Consider the following 19,944-nt stretch of genomic DNA (forward strand, 5'->3'; position numbering starts at 1 on the left):
ATTCACACCATTCATGTAAAGTTTTCTAAAGCATATAGAGAGCTGATGACATGTCTTCTCTTTTTCCTGCAACATATTGTAGATTTATCAAAGAGTAACAAACAGCATTAAGAGGTGCATCAGATGAGTGTTTTATTGCGCCCTCGCTACTGCCCATCCTTTAGATGATGTTGCACGCCTCCCACACACCTCCTGCTCCTTCCGCTCACTTTTCCGTAGCAAAATAAACCCCTTTTAATCTGGCTTTTTAAAAAACACAAAAACAACAACAACACATAATGTGCTGCAATCTCCTGCTGTGTGCAGGAAAAGTGGTGCAAAAAGAACAGCCTCTGAATGGGCCACATGGTCTTTGTTTACTTCCTCTTTCCCCTCCGGGAAGAATGAGGAAGTGCAGAGAAGCGAAGGTAAGGAAATGTGATTTTTCGCCGTGTGATGATGCTCAAAGTCTAATTTTTCCTCTTTCATCTCTTCCCCATCCTTCCAGTCTTGGGGAAAACATATATACAACTATTAATTCTATATAATAGGATCCATGTATATAATCATCTGAGGAAATGGGTTGTATTTCATGAAAGCAAATGACATAACAAATTGGTTAGTCTTTAAGGTGCCACAAGGTTGTTGTTGTTCTAATTAATTTTATGTATTCATTAGGGGAAGTCTAATTTTAGTGCATGATGTAATCACCCATCTTTCATCTGTCCAAGACAACACAAATAAGAAACATTATTGTATATTGTCCTTATTAAACTCTTATACATGAACATTACATTCATCCATCCCTTATTAGATGATAAAAGTCAGAAATATTTACTATAACTTCTTACAGGGCAAGTGTAGATATATGTACTCAGTATATGTGCCAATGGGACTCTGTCAATGGGCCATAGGATTGCTCTCTCTGTTTATTTTAGAAACTCCAAAAATACATTATCCCAGGGTGCATAGGATACAGTAGATCTTTCCCTCTAAGGCTGAAGTCAGAGGTCTGAAGGAGGAGCTCTGACTGTGGATCCCAGTCCCCAGACCATCCATGCCACCACGTAAACCTGCTCTTCTTAAATCAGATCTCAAATGGCCTTGACCTTCTCTTTGGCTCTCAATTGTGGAGCTCAATTTCTAACAGTGTAATCACACTTTCAGTTTTAACAATAATGTTTGCTGGCTTTTAGTCAAGTTGGAACTTTGCAGATAGTAATTTCTGTGGGTTATAATGCTCCATGTACAAAAAAGTTCCCTGTTTTCCTCTGAGAAAGGGGAATTCTCATGCAGGAGCAGAACCACCCCTTGTGCAGGAAGAGCATTATCTTGCTCACAGAAGAAAACACAGATGCTCACTTCTGTACAGAAGCCCACCAGAGATAGCATTGTTTACAAATTTTAAGCATTTATTTTATGCTTTTATTTAAATATAAGGAACTCACTCAGGATAGGGTAGGATAGAATAAGAATAAAAATGGAATCTGCATAATATCTTCTACTGGGATAACCAACAGACTTTATCAACTTTATCATCATTTAAATGTTGATTCCATGTTGAAGTTTTTAAAATTGTAAATCAAACTGCTCTGTTTTCTAATAGAAAAAATATATATCTAATGATTCATTTCATACTTCAACCCAAATCACACTGCAGTCTCCAAGCAGGCCCGAAACTAGAATCAAGAAGACTTATACTCATCTATCTATGATCTCAGGATACAAAACATGACATTGTTTCTTACTATGTGAATGAATTTGCACAAGCTTCAGGATCACCACTTCCCCTTCCTCCTCTTTTGTGTGGGAGAAAAAGACCAATAGCATCTGCTTTTAAACAAACTGGAGTTCCCCATGGTATCTGGATGTGGGCAACTCTGGTTTCTTAAACCAAGGCTGTAACATGTTGTTGAACTACAACTCCCATCATCCTTGACCACTGGGCATGCTGGCTGGGGCTGATGGGATTTGGAGTTCAACATCTGGAATACCACAAGTTCTTCATCCTGGTTTAAAGTATGGTTCGTGAGTATAAGTCAGGATCAAACCATGGTTTCAGGTCCTGACTTGTTCCACTAACCACTATTTATTTACCCACCTTTTCTCCCAAAAGCTCTAGAATGGTTTCCACCCCACCACACACCCTTTTCCCAGTTACAACAACCCTGTGAGGTAGGTTAGGCTGAGAGATAGTGAAAGGCTAGGATCACCCAGTAAGCTTCACAGCTGAGCGGGGATTTGAACTAGTGCCTCCACTGACACTCTAACCATTACACCTCACTGGCTAAACAAATCACAATCCAAAGAGTTCAGACATAACTGGGGATTGTGGTTTATTTAAAACCAGAAACTTCTGAAATCATCCTGCCATGACGGAAAGAGAAGGGCACACAGATCTCTAAGGCTCTTACTACTTCATGCACATAGTGGGAAACCACAATTTGCCATTGCCGGCATGCACACTTAATGCTAATTAAACCATAGTTTATTCTTAGATGCACAAACTAGAATTAACCCCCTGCCCCTTTTGCTCCCACACAGCTGGAAGGAGGACTTCCACAGTGTTTTGTTTCACTTTCACAGGTTCCCAGTTTACCATTGGATACAGAGACCATGGTTAATAACAAACTATGGTTAGTTTCAAAACAAGCCAACTTCAAACCCTTTGTTAATTGATCTGGTTTGTTAAATTAACCAGAACTTGCTACAAACCACAATACTTGGTACATATGCACCACTAAGCCAGGATTCTGTGAAAGCAAAACTAAATGCAGCTGAAGTCCTCCTCATGACCTAAGAGTTGGACAAGAGAAGAGGGAGCACACAAAGTGCTTTTTGCTCCCATCCCACCCAGAGAAACAGTGAGGAAGACTCTGCATGCTCTCCACTAATGCATCTGAATTGTTAACTCCTATGATCAACTAAGATGTAGGCCAATGGCAGTGAGTATATGATCTCCATAAAGAAAGAGGTTTTCCAAAGCTTCTGCTGCGGCACTGGGATGCCCATTCACAGCCTCCATTAACTATTCAGTGGAGAAAGTGGTGTAAAATAACTATCACTTGGAGAAAGTGACTTAAATATTAGGGCTGTGCACGGACCCACCGATCTGCTTCGGAGCCCGATCTGGACCTTCCAAATCATGCCCGATCTGCCTCAGACCGATCCGGACCTCCGAATTGTGATTTGGTGCATTTCTCCATAGAGTTCCATTCGGAAAAATAAACTTTTTCATTGTTCAAGATAGCAACATGAAATTTTCTGAGCTTACAGTGGAAATTTTGAGAATGATCTGTTCCAAAGTTTTGTTGTAATTTTTTTTTAAATTGGATTTTTCAGAGGAACAGTTCAAGCAGTCTCCCTTAGCAAAGAGAGATCTGTGTATTCAAGAGAAGATCAGACACTATCCATTGAAGTTCAAATCAATCTCCCCTTCAGTGTTGTAAAAGCTGGGCTAGCAGAGCCTGAGGGTGTTCCCATTCAGACTCCCATTAGCAGTGAAGGACTGTAAGTTAGGGACTAGATAGGTACAGCACAGAGAATGTGGCTAGTGGCTACACAAAGCAGAAGAACATAATACTGGACAGCCTGCCTACTAGTGCTGCTGGGCACAGCACTCACACCTAGCCCCCTGCCTCACACTGCCTGAATGCGTCTGCTGCCACCTTTAATTGTAAAACTGCCCAGAGAGCTTCAGCTCTGGGGCGGTATTTAAATGTAATAAATAAATAAAGTTTATATTTATATAATATATGTGTTTGTGTGCTGCTTTGCCAAGACAAATTGTGTGCTTGTGTACAACACAGCCTGCTTTAAAAGGTGCTAAGAAAATACAAGAGATTGAAAGTTCTCAAACGAAGTAGTTTTCAAAGAAGTTTCTGCAGCCAGAGACATTGGCCAATTTCTGATGAATAATTAGGTCTAATTTATATATTGCAGGTATTATTTGTTTGCTGCTGGGGGGGGGGAAGCTTCTTTACGGTCAGGTTTTTATGTTGCATTAATATGTATAAAAGCACCAATGGCCTGGGCCATCCATATCACTAATACCAGCCTTGCATCATTATTGAGACTGCTGATGCAGGCAGGGACAGGAATTAGGCCTAGGATCCAGCTGTCCTGTGCAATTGGCATTTTGTAGGTTGTCGGTGACAAGTATACTGGATCGGTAGTTGCATAAACTGGGCCTAACAATGCCGCAGCCTAGCTTCCAGAAGGCACCATAGAATCCTTTTATTCTCACCCAATAACGTGAATAAGTCTGAAAGGACCACAACTGAAGTACTGTATCAGAATTGTTCTCCAAATCATGATTTCTTGCTTATCTCACCCTAACTCCAAATAGACAGGACCCATTTTATAGCAACTTCACAGTTGATTTATTAAAGCTTTCAACTGTGAATACTAAATCTATTATCTATTCTTCCATTGTTTCCAATTCCAATTATACCACTTCTCACAAAATTAAGCCTTTTGTATTAAGACAATGGTTTTGATGTAGGCTAAAAAACATTAATTGCTACTCTCCAAATTTTAATGGAAGGAAGATATAGTGTCTATGAATTGCTTGTAAATTGGTGTTTCAACTCTGCTTCTCTCAAATGCCCTGGTTACCTAGAGGCAAAGTTCATGAGAGAAAGTCAGAACAAAGTGATCCACTACAGCCTTTCCTCACAATTGCTGTATTCAGCCAAAGGTCTTAATCACTAGCTGCTTCAGTTTCAGGACCTAGGCTAGAGAGAACTTTAAAAACACAATATTATATTCCACTGAAGGTCTGCTTCATGCTTCACTTTATATTCAAGGCCATAACTAGCTTGTTCTGGGCAAATCTCAGTAGCAGCAACATGTCCTTCTAGAACTTCCCGGGGGTAACCTAAAAATATTTACAAGATCCAGATTTGATCTATGTAGTCTAATACTACAGAAAAGGTGGTGTTTTTTATCTGCAATCCCTTTATATCTGATAAAAAAACTAGCATATCCCCAAGGTCAGATCACCTTGAAGATACTCTCTTGCATTTAAGAATATTAATTACACATTAATTATAATTCGGATCAGTCGAAAGATTATGGAACAGGTTGCTTTCAGCTCTAGACAGAAGCCTTATAGCATGGGTGTGCTGAAAGTTTAAAATTATACAACAAGCAAAACTGGATTCTATAAGCTGATGCAAGTTATAGATAATGCAAATTAACTAGATTTGAATATATTTTTCACTATTTATTATACTGCTGCTAGTTATGAGCAATGCTTCATGCAGAATATCAGTGTCTCAATCTCTAACCCCCAAATCTTCATCAATCCCCCTCCCCACATCACCCGCTGAAATTTCATATGCCATACACATTTTCATGTCTCTTTTTCCAACGTTAGGTGCTAAATATTTTGCACTTTTAAATGAACACTAACATTCTTTTCAGATTATTCAATTCTCACCTAATAATTTCTGTGTTTGCATGGTGCAGCTGCCATCCACATGGCCTGCTAGAGGTCCAAGTCAAACGATCAGGCCATCATTTTTCTGTACTGTTTATCTCTAGGGAAATAATGGCACCATCCCCACCCCTAAACCTGGAGGCATACTCTGGAACTGAAAGATAACATTTTGGGAATAGTGAAGTATATTGGGGTAGTTCTGAGTTCTCTTCTATGAGCAGAAAAGCTCCTTCCATCCACGCAAGGGATTCCAATCTAAAAGACGGTTCTGCTAGTGGGGCAGGGGCGATTTTCACTGATTTCCCCTTCCCTCTACAGCCCCTGCACTACCCCCACACTGTTCCAGAGCATGTCAATCCTTTGAAGCAGATTTTCAGGGTGTAAGGGGCTGTAGGGGCAAGGGGTGTCAAGAAAAAAAATGCATACTTACTTCTTCTGCCCGTGAGAGCATCCTGTGAGTGGAGCTCCACAAAGGGGATGCTCCCACATTTAGAATCCGAGCCATTAATTTAAAATTGTTTTAAGATGTCCAATAATTATTAAACAAAACATAGAAACCAGAAGCCCAAGAAAGTTCCCCAACACAGTTTTTATCTTCCAAGAAAGAAAGCAACAACAACTTTAGAGCCTTTCCCCCTAAATGTGCTCTTTTCCATTACCACTAAGAAATCAAATCAGTTCCCCTAAGTAGTGATTTGAAATGAGGGCTTCATCACCAGAAGCTATGAACTTTAGGCTAGCTTAAACCCTGGTAATTCTCACTTCAAAAATAAAGCACTTAACTGACCAGCCTTTTAGGCAGCCAAACTGTTTCCTGCTGGAGAACACTTGGCTCCAATTGACAGTTGACCTGGGTCTGAAGAGCAGAAAGAAAGGACGCTCTGGTTTCCTCATCAGCCAGAGGACCTAAGACCAGTGGGTGGTTGCACCCTTTGCTTCTCAGGAATGACTTCAAGCCAAGGGGTAAATCAACTTGGCCCATCCATCAACCAGAGAAGCAGTAGTTCCAAGGAGCTCACTTCCCTCTCCCTGCCACAAACAACACTCATCTCCAACTTACAGTTGCCCTGGGACTGCAGAAGTGAGGGAAAGAACACTCTGGTCCTATCCATCATCAAAGGAACAAGAGTCTCATTTAGGTAAGAACACCAGCAACGGAAGATCACCCTGGCCCGACATGCATTTAAATGCTCGTTTATAGCTCACCACCTTGTTTTGGCCTTGAAAAACTCATCTTCCCTCTCTTCCTTTTCCTCCCACTCCCCTTCCCTTGTGTGTCCTGTCATTTTAGTTTATGAGCTTGTCTTTCTTTCTTCCCCCCCTCTCTTTTTTATTGATGTGAGCTGCTCTGGGTGATAATAATTGACTGAAAAGCAGGATAAAAATGCACTACATAAATACTTAAGAATAAAACTACTAAAATGAATGACACTTAAGTTAGTCACAAATAACTTAAGTCCCATTTATTTCAATAGCTCTATTCTAAGTAGAACTAACATTAGATATAATCCCTAGAATGGCTTGATATTGGTATGCAGGATGAAATATTGTCCGTTATCAAAACTCACATGATTACTATTGCTTGAGACATCCAGAATTCCAAGTAATTCCAACCCACTAACATCTACATCTTTGATATCTCCAGTGAAGCCTAAGAAGAAACGCAATTGAGTGTAACAAGGAACTCAACTAAAGTACATGAACTGAAGCTATATTTTTTTTCTGAAAACCAATCAATCAAGTTGTTCTTTCAATTTCATTCTGTCCCCAAGCTGTATCTTTTTCTGTAAAAGAAGGAGAAAAAACCCAATAACAACCCAAACACAGACAATTTCCAGCCTATGAAGAAACATCTAATTTTCCTGTAACAGAAGTCCTACCATTGTCAAGTTTCACTGTGCTCAAGTCATCCACAGATGTCAAGCACATATTTTTAGCACCGTACTTGAAGTAATCTGTCCTACTACAAATCCATTTGCCAGGTGCCTCAGAAAATATATTTCTTCAGTGATCTTTTGAAAGGCTATTTCTTTCCACGCACGACACCCTTATTTTGAGCTACACATTAATCTGCCAACACTAGATTGATTGTGAAAAAATTAGATGTTCAGCTTTAGAGTGTTTTGGCTTTGCTTCTTTTTGTCTTAGATATAGAAGGCAAAAAGATCTAAGATGGGTCACTAATTATATTTTACAGCAATATATTCTATAGGTCAGGCATGCAAAATGTCTTTGAAGCAGCTCACTGCAATATTAATATATATATATATAGGAAATGCAAAGCTTTATTTAGGAACAAATTAGGGTTCTTTTGGTTTTTTGCTGTAACTGCAAATACCACACCTAATATCACACCTAAGTTGGTGTTAACTGTCAAAGCCTAGCCGTAGGATTGGCCATATAATGAATAAGATTTAGACTGTTCAGGAGACTTAGGGGTCTACCACAAATAACTAATTACTTGAATGCTCAAGTGGCCCAAATCCAGATTTTCAAAGATTCTTTCAAACTGTGTTCTGCATCCTAGGTTGTGGTCATTGCCAAGGAATGAACTAAATATCTAAAAAGTCCTGAAATAATGTTTAACCCTCTAATTCCTTAAATGAGAAAACATTTAACCTTCCAACTTCACTGGCAAACACAGTAATTTAAAAATAGCTTCTCCAGACATTGGAGTCCATGATGTTAATGGCACTGATACAGTAATTTGACAGTGGATGCACAAATACGATACTTCATCCAGGCGGTAATAATAATTATGGTTCTATTGCCATCTGAATGACTGGGTTCAGTGGGTTGTTGTTGAACTGCGGGTTGTTCGTTGAAACATGGATTACATGTTGTCTGAACCCATAACATTTCCCACAGGGTGGCTTGTTAACCATACAATGTGGGTTATTTTTTCTCAAACAAGCCACCTTCAGAACCCATGGTTTGCTGTTATGTTGTTCAGGGGGATTAAAAAGTACACTTGTTAACGTCCACCCTGTAGAAAAAGTCCTGGGTTCAGACAGCAACAAAGCCATGGTACAACCACCACCTGCTGAGCACACAATAAGATGGCAACACTCATACCGATGGCCGGAAGAAGGCAGAGGTGTGCAGGCAAAGAACCTTGAGACCAACACAGGTGGAGTTGTCTCCTTTCTACTTTTATCTAGATTAATCCAGAAGTATTACTTCCTGCTACTGAACTGTCGACATGACGTGAGGCTTATATCAAATGTCTCTGTGAAAAGGAATAAAACAGTGTTCTTGGAGTCCTGGCTTTGTTGCTCCATTAATGAAGATGGTTAAATGGGAATAATAGGATCATTTTTTGTTGTTTATTCGTTCAGTCGTTTCCGACTCTTCGTGACTTCATGGACCAGCCCACGCCAGAGCTTTCTGTCGGCCGTTGCCACCCCTAGCTCCCCCAAGGTCAAGTCTGTCACCTCCAGAATATCATCCATCCATCTTGCCCTTGGTCGGCCCCTCTTCCTTTTGCCTTCCACTTTCCCTAGCATCAGCCTCTTCTCCAGGGTATATTAAGCTAAGTGCAGGGGCAAAATTCAACAATAGGAATAGGCCTTAGCAGTTTCTGGTCCTACCAATTCTCCTCAGCCATTGTCTCCTCCACGAGTCATCCCCCACCCCACAACTAGGCTTCTTCCAATCAGAACCTTAGCTGGGTGGAGGAACTATTTTTAGAATTGGCCAGGATAGAATTGGTGACAAAGAAAGGATTAAGGTACTCCACTCCCATTCACAACGATTTCTCCTTGCAAATGTGGTTTTGTTCTGTACTCATATTTTCCTTATAATAGTTTCAGCCTATATGTAAATTGTTAGATAGGAATTAGCAATTTAGGGTCAATCCTATGCATGCATAGGATTGCGCCTTTAGTTACTTATCTTCAGGAATGAACAACATGTGACACTCCAGATACTTTAGCCTTTGGAAGCTGTAGGCCAAAACATCTGGAGGGCCACATGTTGCCAGTTTAGCCAAGCTTTTCTTTTAATCTAACCTTTTTGTTAGGGACCTCAGCAGGTGGTGCTTCTTTAGAAATCACAAACTTAAATTTATAAAGTTGCCTGCAAAGTGTCTCGTTGTGCACACAGCCTTCATTTGCATGCACATGGGTCTGTTCACACAACTATTTTAAAATATGTAGAGTGTTGAGTAGAGTTTGGTGCTACTGTCCTACTTCCCTCCCATGTTCATTCAATATTGGTTGCATGAACAGGGCTAAGCACTGCTCAAATTGAGTTCAACATTACTCCTGCCAAATAAGAGGGCACACACGTTTGTTTCTTCTGTATAAATAGAATTAAACATAACTAACTAGAAGTATAGGAAGATGGCTTTTGTCCATCTAGACAAGTATTGTGTTACTCTAACTGGTAGCAGGGTCTCAGAGTATTTTTAACATCACTAAAGAAAGCTAAAGAAGGCTCCAGTGGAGGATGGAGAGAGAAGCTTCTTTTTCCTGCACTTTTGAACTAATTGAAAGAAGAGTTTTCTGAGAGCCTTCACTGTTGAAACAGATGAATAAACAGGGCCAATAGAACTGAAGGAAAAATATTTGTCAAGCTTACCCACTTCTTTTTAACACAGTCTGCTTACAAATCCGCCCTGCGGGACAGAAGCAATGCAGCCCTGCTTTAAGTTGATTTAAATGATGGTGTTAACAACAATAACAGTTGTCAACTAATTCTAAAAGGTTCATTGTAACATTAGTTAATTTTCTTAACTTCATATCAGGCTGTCTGGAAACACTTCCTCTATCATTGCATGTTTCACTATATCTTCTGTCTGGGCAATCTGCCTTGATTTGAAAACGAAATAGTCTTCTGTGGTTATGTCTGCATATTTTCCACACAGAACTTTTGAAACATTTACATACCACAATTGCTATTTTAACTGATCAGAGGCTGCTACCATAAGAAAATGTTTTCTTTCTCAACAGTATTCTGTCAAAATATGTGTATACAAAGCTAGAAATACATTTTTAAAAAACACTTGGTGATCAAATTCTAGCATCATTGCTCTCTAGAGAGAGCTTTTAATCATACAGTCCACCTTCTAAGTTCTAAAATGCTCTTAAAGGGGAAACACTTTTAAAGATTTTTTATTGTTATGTTTATCTATCTTCTAAAATTATTTAATTTAAAATATTTATACCCCACCTCTCAATCATGAAGATTCATTAAATAGCTTATAAATGTAAAAATATATGAAATCATTCATATAAAAGATCATTTCTAGAACCTATAGAGAGAAAGAGAAATATCACCAAATAAAACCACCAAAAAGTTACAGATCAGAAATAGGAGCAACAAACCATATTAGAAGCTGATACAGTTGGCATATTCAGTTTCTTTCTGAAGATCAACAGAGGAGGGCTCTAATTTACAGATTGGGAAAGGGAAACAACCACTATTGAAAAGGCCCTGTTTATTGCTGCCACCCACCTTACTTCAGAAGGTAGAGCAGATCTTGTGGTACTTTAGTTTCTTGGCCAGAAAATGAGCTTCAGTCCCAAGTGCCAAAAGCCATCCATTCCCTTCTCTTTGCCTCACTTTACGATCCAAAACCCAAACCATAGCTTTTAACCCAAGACACAAGCTGCTATTGTGATGTGAGAAGTATTAGCTTTAAGATAATGAGCTCCATCAGTTGAGTGTTTTATTGCATGCTCATTGCTGCGCACCCACAGATTTTTGCAGGTCCCTCTCACGACATTGTCTGCCTCCCACCCCTTTGGGCCACAAAAAAACACCAAGAAAGTCCGATATATATTTTTAAAACCGAAGTTGCTGCTATCTCCTGCTGTGTGCAGGAGAAGCAGCACAATTAGAACAGCCTACTAAATGGGCTATGTGCATGTTGTTTATTTCCTGTTTTACTATAAGAGCAATACAAGGAGCAGTAAGATGGAGCAGCATGATGAATTTAATTACAGCCCAAGGTGAACAGGTCTGGTGTTTTCAGGAGGTATCTTTCCAATGTCACATTTTCTGCCTCCTTAGCTGCTCAAGGGAGTGTTTCCCAAGGGTGAGTACTGTTACCGAGAAGGCCCACCATCGGGGTATTGCATGGTGACATGCTGTTAGTTTTGGAATAAGCAATAAGGCCTCCTCTGATGATCTTAAAGGTCACCTGGGTAGGTACAGATTACACTGCAATAGCCGTATTAACTTGCTTTTTGCCTGGAGCAAGTAGCAGTTTTCCCAGTCAAACACCTGAGTAGCAAAGAGTATGGTCTACTCTTTCTGCTACGAGACTGCTTGATCTTAGGCCAGAGTGTCTGGGAGATGCAGGGAGTTGTAGTCCAACACATATGGAGAGCACCACGCTGGGGAAGCCTGTCTTTAAGACTACAAGAGGGACCTGCTAAGAGAGACTGAGAAAGAGAACTGGCCAGGATCTACACTACTGCTTTAAAATGGTTTATAACAGTGGTGACAACTGTTGGGGCCCAGGACACATGCTATATACAGTTTTCAAACTGTTTTCAAAGTGTCATATCCTGCTTGGTGTAGATCTGGCTCTGGTGGCCAACACCAGTTATCACCGTAAAAAGGTGTGCACGATGCTTATCTCCTCCTGTTTATCTTAATGTTGCCCTATTGTTATTGTTGTTTTACTAATTTAATAATACAACCTTTTAATGTATTCCTATTTGTTACTGATCATGTTATGAGCTACCTCATGAGAGTAGATACCTTGGAAGGCAGATTAAAAAAATCCATTAAATAAAATAAAAATGTACTTTCTTCTTCTGCCCTTGAAAGCTGAGAATGAAGACACAAGGATCAGCATTGTTGCCAATTCATCTAGCCCCTGCTGGCAGAAAACCTTTTCCCCACACACTTGTCTCCCTCCAGCAGCACTGTGGGAGGCTGAGTGAAGGGATGGGATAGAGGGGAAATGAGCCCATGGATCATTCGCTTCTGCCCTGGGGAATCTGGGCCCTATGTTCATAATCCTTCTGAGTGGGAAAGATGCCTCTTTGCTGTCACTTTCTTTAAAGTCTGAGCTATAGGAGAAGCAGCAGACATGTCATCAGGCGGAGGAAGCAGACAGGGTCAAGGAACAGAAGTAGCAAAATGGACTACCCCCTAAGTAATGGTTTGCCAGCCTGCACTGTAATAAACATTATTCTACAGGAATCAATAAGCCTTACTTTCATGTACATATCTTTAGAACATTGCACAAAACATCTACTACAGCAAAGCACATATACACAGGTTCTATTTACACTCTGCCAATTAATATGCAGGTTATCATCAATACAGTAGAAAGCCTCAAGTGGTTAAGTACATTTCCCATAGGTCAAAATACATCCTGTTGTATTCTCAGCATAGCAGCATTAATGTATACTTTGTCTAACCTGCAGTCCACTCAGTTTTACACCTACAGCCACTCTTAAAGCAACTCCTTCTCCCAGACGACTGCACTGTGCTAACCGCCATCTGCTGTAGTCTCTGAAGCATGAAATATTCCATCCCACAGTGTGAGGAAGTAGGGCAATATTCAACATTGCATGAGAGGACTTCCCCTGCTCGTTCATGCATCCTTTCCAACACTTCAGATTAGATTTGGGGGACATGCAGGGAAAGCTTGGGATAACTTGGAGTAGATTTTTTAACATCATCACATGGGGGGCAATCATGTTTCCTTACCATCGCTTCTCCGCACTTCCTCATTCTTCCTGGAGGGAAAGAGGAAGAGACCACGTGGCCCATTCAGAGGCTGTTTTTATTGTGCTGCTTTTCCTGCACACAGCAAGAGATTGCGGCACATTCCTTTTTTTAAAAAAAGTCATAATAAAAGGGATCTATTTTGCAATGGAAAAACGAGTGGGAAGCGTGTGGGAGGTGGACATCGTGTGGACATCCGTAAGTGGGAAATAGCAAGCATGCAATAAAACGTTTGTTTGATGAACCTCTCTGTGTGCATGGATTGTGAGCTCCCTTCAGCTCTACCACTGAAAACTAATTCCCTGGCTCAGAATGTGTTGAGACACACCGTCAAGACATTCTAAGTCTATGTCTTTTGCACTTGGCTCTGGTTGGTGGATCTTGGACTTCTAGTAAAAGAAGAAAGTACATCTGACAAGCATATAATCTGTCCACTCCTGTGCTAGGAGAATGTTTCCTTCTAATGTACCAACATTTAACCTTGCAACTCTCTACCAGCCATTACAATATCTACTTCTGATCTCTGAGTAGGATCATTAATCCATTCTCTGCCACTTTCTCATTCTTGTCCTCAACTTCAAGGCCACATTCTAAAAACCGCATAGTAAACTTCCCCCATCCCCACTCTAAAATGTTTTCAATTTGTTTTCATTATTTTTCAGACATTGCACCAAAGTATAGCACTAAAACTCCATACGTTTCTGCTTGTTTTTCTACTTACATTCCCCCTTCTTGAGTAGTAGATTTATGAATTTAATTTCTGCTTTATAGAAGTTATCACTTTTAACAACTAGAGGAGAGAGACTCTAAATGGTTTTTATTGCTGCTAGACTCTTCAAGACATCTTGCTCTGTGCTGTCATTTACATTTCACATTAAATGTGAAATACATTTAGAACGAGCAAATATTTGTTTTAATTTGACCCATCTGTTAAACGAAACACAAACAGGAATGCTACATCACAATATTTTAATCCAGCCATTTGTAAACAGTATATCTGTTCATTCTGCCTGGGTTAAAAGCACCCTAAAGCATAATTCTCATGAAAGCCACAACTTCAAATGTATTATTCTCATGGATGCAGGCCATGATTTCTGTTTTCTGTTCATTAATTTATTTTCTAACCTAAGTTAATTAGAAAGACTCGTATTAAAGAGTCATTTGAAATACAGCACAGAAGCCGCAGAGGAAAAACACACCAAAAACTTTATCCCCAATCTCTCCCGCCACCACAGACACACTTGAAGGCAGGAATGCAAAGGCTCTTGCAGATAGAAAACAACAAACATGCACTAGAAAGAAGCAGGGGAACGTCTTCCTTTTTTGCCTCTTCCCACCAAGTCAAACAAAAGTTTTTCAGCCAGAGAAAAACAAAGTTACACAGCGGATGTGGTGTATTGAAAGGCTAGGGAAGGATCAGTCATCCTAAATGTGTTGCAGCACATCGGGCCGACCACAGGGGCCTGAACCTAAGGCACTTAACAGGCACAAGAATTTCCTGCTCACATCTTCACACTTTCTGGCTATGATGTCATTTAAAATTCTAATAGTACTTTTTCAGATCTGAATATTATGGAAGATTTGAGGGGCAGGACTGAAGCTACAGAACAGAACCTTTGTGTTGCCCTGTTAAAGAAGGTCAACATCTTGTTGCCTGTGCAAACAAAGCAGGGAAGAGCGCATGGCCCAACAGACAGCAAGATAGCCCTCCCACCGAATATGGTACATCATAGAGGCCCACAGATTAGCTCCAATTGTTATATTCCCAGGAAGTGCACTGCAGTGTCCTCAGCTGAGAAAAACAGGTTCATTGGGACATGGTACTTTTATTTCATTTCTATACCGCCCAATAGCCGAAGCTCTCTGGGCAGTTCACAAAAATTAAAACCATGAAGAGCATAATTGGTTTGCAGTGGTTGCTGCAAACCAAACGAATAGACCAGGGGTAGGCAACATGCAGCCCTCCAGACCAGCCTTCAGCAGGCTGGCACACTCCAGATGAATTGGGCTACAACTCCCAGCATGGCTGGCTGGGGCATACTAGGAGTTGTAGTCCAACACATTTGGAGGGTGCTGGATTGGGGGAGGCTACTTAGATATTTTGCCCTAGCCAGCACAGCCAATGTTGAGAGATTAAGGAAGCTGTAAGCCTCCAGACATTTTGACCTAGAAGTGACCCATCCCAGTAATAGACAAACCAGTTCAAGAGCTAAAGCCAATCATGTGACTCAAAGCATAACGTAAATGGCATCTGACTTGTATAAAAAAAGCTACATAACCTTACTGTTCAAAAATCTAGGAAGGACATAAGAAACCTAAATGTTGTACTAAAAATCATAATGAAAGGACTCCTGATTTCTTCTGGGAATGGCTCTTCCCAGGGCTAAACCAGAAGCAGGTATAAAGGTACTGCACGGAATAACTAACTAAAAAGCCATTGAGGATAGTGGCCCAGAGACACATCAGCTATGAAATGGTTCGGTGGCAAGCCGCTCTTCCTTGGTCCCTTCCCACACAAATCCTAAATATATAGATAATACTGACCTGCCTTACAAGGACAGCTAAGATGAAGTATGTTAAATGTTTCAAAAAATCTGGAAATGTTATATAAATGTTAACTATTATAATTTTTCTAATAGTTAACATTATTCTCATTAATGTTAATAACAAAACCAAAAAGTTGGTATTTTGCATCAGTCACTTGCAAAAACTGTACTGTTTACAGTAGTACACATTTCTGCCATGTTTTCAAACCTCTTTCCACAACCATGAGGACTAGAAGTATACTTTTAAAAGAAAACAAGAGGCCACACAAAAGCACTTTGCAAACACATTGAATACTCTCTTATTCCTTTTTTTTACAGTTTTCACTGACACACCAGCTTTCTTTTTCCTCTTAACACACATATTCCCCACAACTATTGATGGTGTAATATTACCAGTGCTCATCTACTGTTCAAAACTTATCAGTTGTAACCAATACAAATTATTTTTAGACAGAGCTAACACTGTGACATCCCCTGCATCTGGGATTCTCAACTGGAAAATTCATTCTGTTGACAAGCCAAAGGAAGTGAAGCAGGTGGCTACCAGGAGGAGGGCCTTCTCTGCTGTGGCACCCCGGCTGTGGAATGAGCTCCCTAAGGAGGTTCGCTTGGCACCTACATTATATGCTTTTAGACGCCAGGTGAAGACCTTTTTATTCTCCCAGCATTTTAACAGTCTATAAATAAATTTTAACTTGGTGTTTTAAATTTGTAATTTTGCATTGCTGCTGTTTTTATCTGGTTGAGCTTTTATATTGTATTTTATACTATGGTTTTATACTGTAGTTTTATACTTTGAATGTTTTTAATTTTTGTGAACCGCCCAGAGAGCTCCGGCTATTGGGCGGTATAGAAATGTAATAAATAAATAAATAAATAAGCAAGTAGCTGGACTTCACTGACCACAGATCATAGCAAAAGCACAAGTAGCTAGAAAAGTATAGGACACAATTATTATTTATGTGGGCTTTTAGAGAGTTAATCTGTGCACTCTTTACCCCACCCTCACCTCCAAATATCCACCAAATCTCTCAAAATCAACAACAACAACAATAATAATATAAAAATACCACCTTCTGGCTTGACTGTGTGCACATTGATATGCTAGCTAGTTCATTTATTGTAGCACTAGCATTGTATGAAGGAAGCCAACAAAAATGAGGAATTGCAGCAATTGAAGCAGAACATGATGAAAAGCACATCTAAGAGCCCTCAACAAGATGCCTAGCCTACATGGATCACAGCCTGGAAAGATTCTCAGGATGGTGAGATGACAACTTGATTAGGTTTGGCCTGAAAAATGTGGCCACAGAGATCAGAATCAAACATAATTCCCAAGTTACTGGTCTTTTTCAATATGCTCAAAGGAAGAAAATATCCCAAGAAAGGCAACAGCAACCATAAGATCGCCAACAACTATATAGCTCACAGTTATCAAGACTGAGCTGAAAACAAAGGAAATTTGAAGTAAGCTTGAAATGGGGGTTGCTTAATTTACCCATGGAGGCAACTGTCATTTCCATGTAAGTCCAGCAACAGCTCTAAAAGCATTTGGGTGGGAGTCATCATGAGACAGACCTTTATCTTGTGCCGGGTGAATTTCATCTGCTAAGGTTTCTATTAAATGCACAGGAGCAGTACTAGTAAAGGAAGGTGGCAACACTGAACACAATTCTCGGAATTAGTTTTTGGAAAGGACAAATGTGGCATAGAATGTGGATTTCACAAAACCCAAGAAAAAACACACACATTTATTTATTTAGGGGGGCACATTTTGTTGCAAAATTGGCTTTTAACCAGCATTCTAGCATGTTTGTTCTGAAATTACTCCTACTGATGCAATGGGGGTTGTTTTGTGTGTGCAAAGTACAGCATTTAAAATTAGAGACCAAGGTTGCAATCCTATACCCATTTTCTTGTGACTGAGCCCCACTGAACTCAGATGGGGCATATGTCTGAGTTACACTGCAAGGATGTGATTTTAGAAGAATTATTCATCCTTTTCAGCAAAGCCTGATTGTACAAAGACTCCTGAACCCCATTCCATCCTTCCCCCATTTAGACTACAGAGCATTTAGTTGGACCGGGGAGTAGTTTCGTTTGTCTAAAGATGGGTGACAGGGGAAAATAAGATCTTATCAAGCAACATGACTACTGAAAGCAAATTGAATTTTAGGATCCCCTGGTTAATTTAAGTGATACAAAATTCTAACATTCTACAAAAGCGGAGCATTTGATTTTAAAATTGAAGCATTTCAATGAAAGAGAGCTCTTTTAAAATGATGTTGATGGGAGGGTGGGTATAGAAGCCTGGGGAAAAAGTGAGGCCATTTGCCTCTGTGCATAAAGAAAAGGGAAATGCAGCGGAAACGAAAACCATGCCTCTCAAATACACATTTTGAGGGCACTAATGCTTACTTTAATATCAACACCACACAGGTTCCATACAATTGATGTGTGCCACTTGCTTTCTGCAGAGCAAAGTTATTTCCATAAATGCACAGCGAACGGTGAAATGCTAAGAGGGATACAAAAACCCTACTGAGCTCTCTTCCTGAGCCAATCTTGCCTGTGGCCATTTATTTCTCATTTTGTAGGTGCGCAAGCCCATTTCCTCCTCTTTCTCCACCTCCACTTCTGCCAACCCCCATACACACACCCATCTGCTGTCCTCCCATTATGATCTTACCTAGGAAGATAATGGTCTGTTTCCTGGAACTTCTGCCGTCAGGTTTCTCAGTTTTCCTTAGATATTGCTGTTGGCTTTCTGTCTCCCCTCGCACTGCCACAGTGCCTTGCTTGTTGATCATCAGGGCCTTCATCATATTCCGGCACATAAAAGCTACAGATGCCAAGATCACAACATACACAATAAAGGCAGTGAAGATACTAGCCTGGTAGACTCTCCATTTGGAGGACAAGCTGGTACACACAGTCACATTAAAAATTAAGTCAGGCAAATGGTGCCGGGCCTTGGACCTGTTGCAGGCAACCAATCCTCGGTGGCCCTGGATGGTTTCTAAGGGGTACTCTGTCCCCATTGCAAAGAGAAGAGGTAGGGCCACCACCACAGATGTAATCCAGACAAAGGCAATGAGGATCTTCACTTTGCAGGGTCCAGAAGCAGACTTGAACTTGAAAGGGTGGCAGATGGCAATATATCTTTCAAAGCTTAGAGTTGCCACATGCAGCACTGTAGCATAACTGCAGGCCTCAAAAAGGAAGCAGTACAACTTGCAAGCTAGGTCGCCTTTAGGAGTAGAGAAAGGACTCCATATCATACTGAAGAACTCCACGGGCATCCCCAGTAAAATGACCAGCAGGTCTGAGCATGCTAGACTCACCATGTGGTCTGTAACTTCTTTCTGCAAGTAGCCTTTCTTCTGCAGCACTTTGGTAGTCTGGATAGTGACACTATTGCCTAAGATACCTGCCAGAAAGATGATGATGTATAAGAACGCAAGGGTGATCTTGATCCATTCGTCTACTTCAAATTCCTTAATGTGGCTGTCATCAATTATATCCCAACAATCTGGCTGGATTGCTTGTGTCTCCATGAGCAGATCTAATTAGTAAGAGAAATAAGGAGTGCGGGGGGGGGGGGGTCAGAACATATCATTGTTCAAGTATTTCTATACAATGTGTGCAGCAGCCCAATCTTGTGCATTGCTCACTCAGGTCTGCTGGATTCAAGGAAGCTTAGGACTAAGTTATTTTGCACAGGAGTGATGCTCCAATAGTAATGTCTCACACTCAAACAGGTACAGAACTTTTCAACTGCATCTGAATCAGCACCACGCCCCAGTCACATTAATGGAGTTAAGGGGAGGAAAGGAAAAGAGAGAATCTCTTATTCACCTTTTAAGATCAGGAAGGAAATAGGTTTCTTTCTTCTGGCTTAGTTCTTGTTCCTTGTCTGCACTTAATTCTTCCCCTAGAATGTATCCAGTTCTCCGTAATGGAAAGCTAAGCCCCTCAGCTTCCCGTCACTCACCATACCAGCCAGCTTCTAGTGAGAGTTTCCTGTGGCGGAAAGGAACATGTATATCAAACATTAACTCGCAGCTGAACTTCAGAAGGGATGTGGTCGCTGATGGAAACGATAAGGCGGGCAGAAAGGTAATGAGGCAACACTGGCTCAAGATAAGCAGGCGTGTTTTCCCTTCCCTCACCTTCCTGAAATCTGAACTCTGCTTCTTCTAACCACTGTGAAGTGAAACCTGAAATAAAGGTGGGGCTACAGTTGTAGAAGGAGTCTGTATCGTCTAGTCACTGTAATGTTTGATT

The 19,944-nt window shown here is 40.5% G+C and overlaps 1 protein-coding gene across 1 annotated transcript in view; it reads right to left on the reverse strand.

Annotated features, from left to right (window-relative positions):
- The window catches only part of GPR39 (G protein-coupled receptor 39), a 149,530-nt gene extending 129,885 nt beyond the window's left edge, over positions 1-19,645 (reverse strand). Inside the window, exons 1-2 of the mRNA XM_063116610.1 lie at positions 19,516-19,645; positions 18,347-19,222 (exon numbers count right to left, since the gene is read on the reverse strand). Coding sequence (XP_062972680.1) covers positions 18,347-19,214 — 868 coding nt within the window. The 5' untranslated portion in view covers positions 19,215-19,222; positions 19,516-19,645. The remainder of the gene's footprint in view (positions 1-18,346; positions 19,223-19,515) is intronic.
- Positions 19,646-19,944: the final 299 nt, after the last annotated feature.

The sequence above is a fragment of the Elgaria multicarinata genome, chromosome 2 (genome assembly GCF_023053635.1).
Source record: "Elgaria multicarinata webbii isolate HBS135686 ecotype San Diego chromosome 2, rElgMul1.1.pri, whole genome shotgun sequence".
Classification (NCBI taxonomy): domain Eukaryota; kingdom Metazoa; phylum Chordata; class Lepidosauria; order Squamata; family Anguidae; genus Elgaria; species Elgaria multicarinata.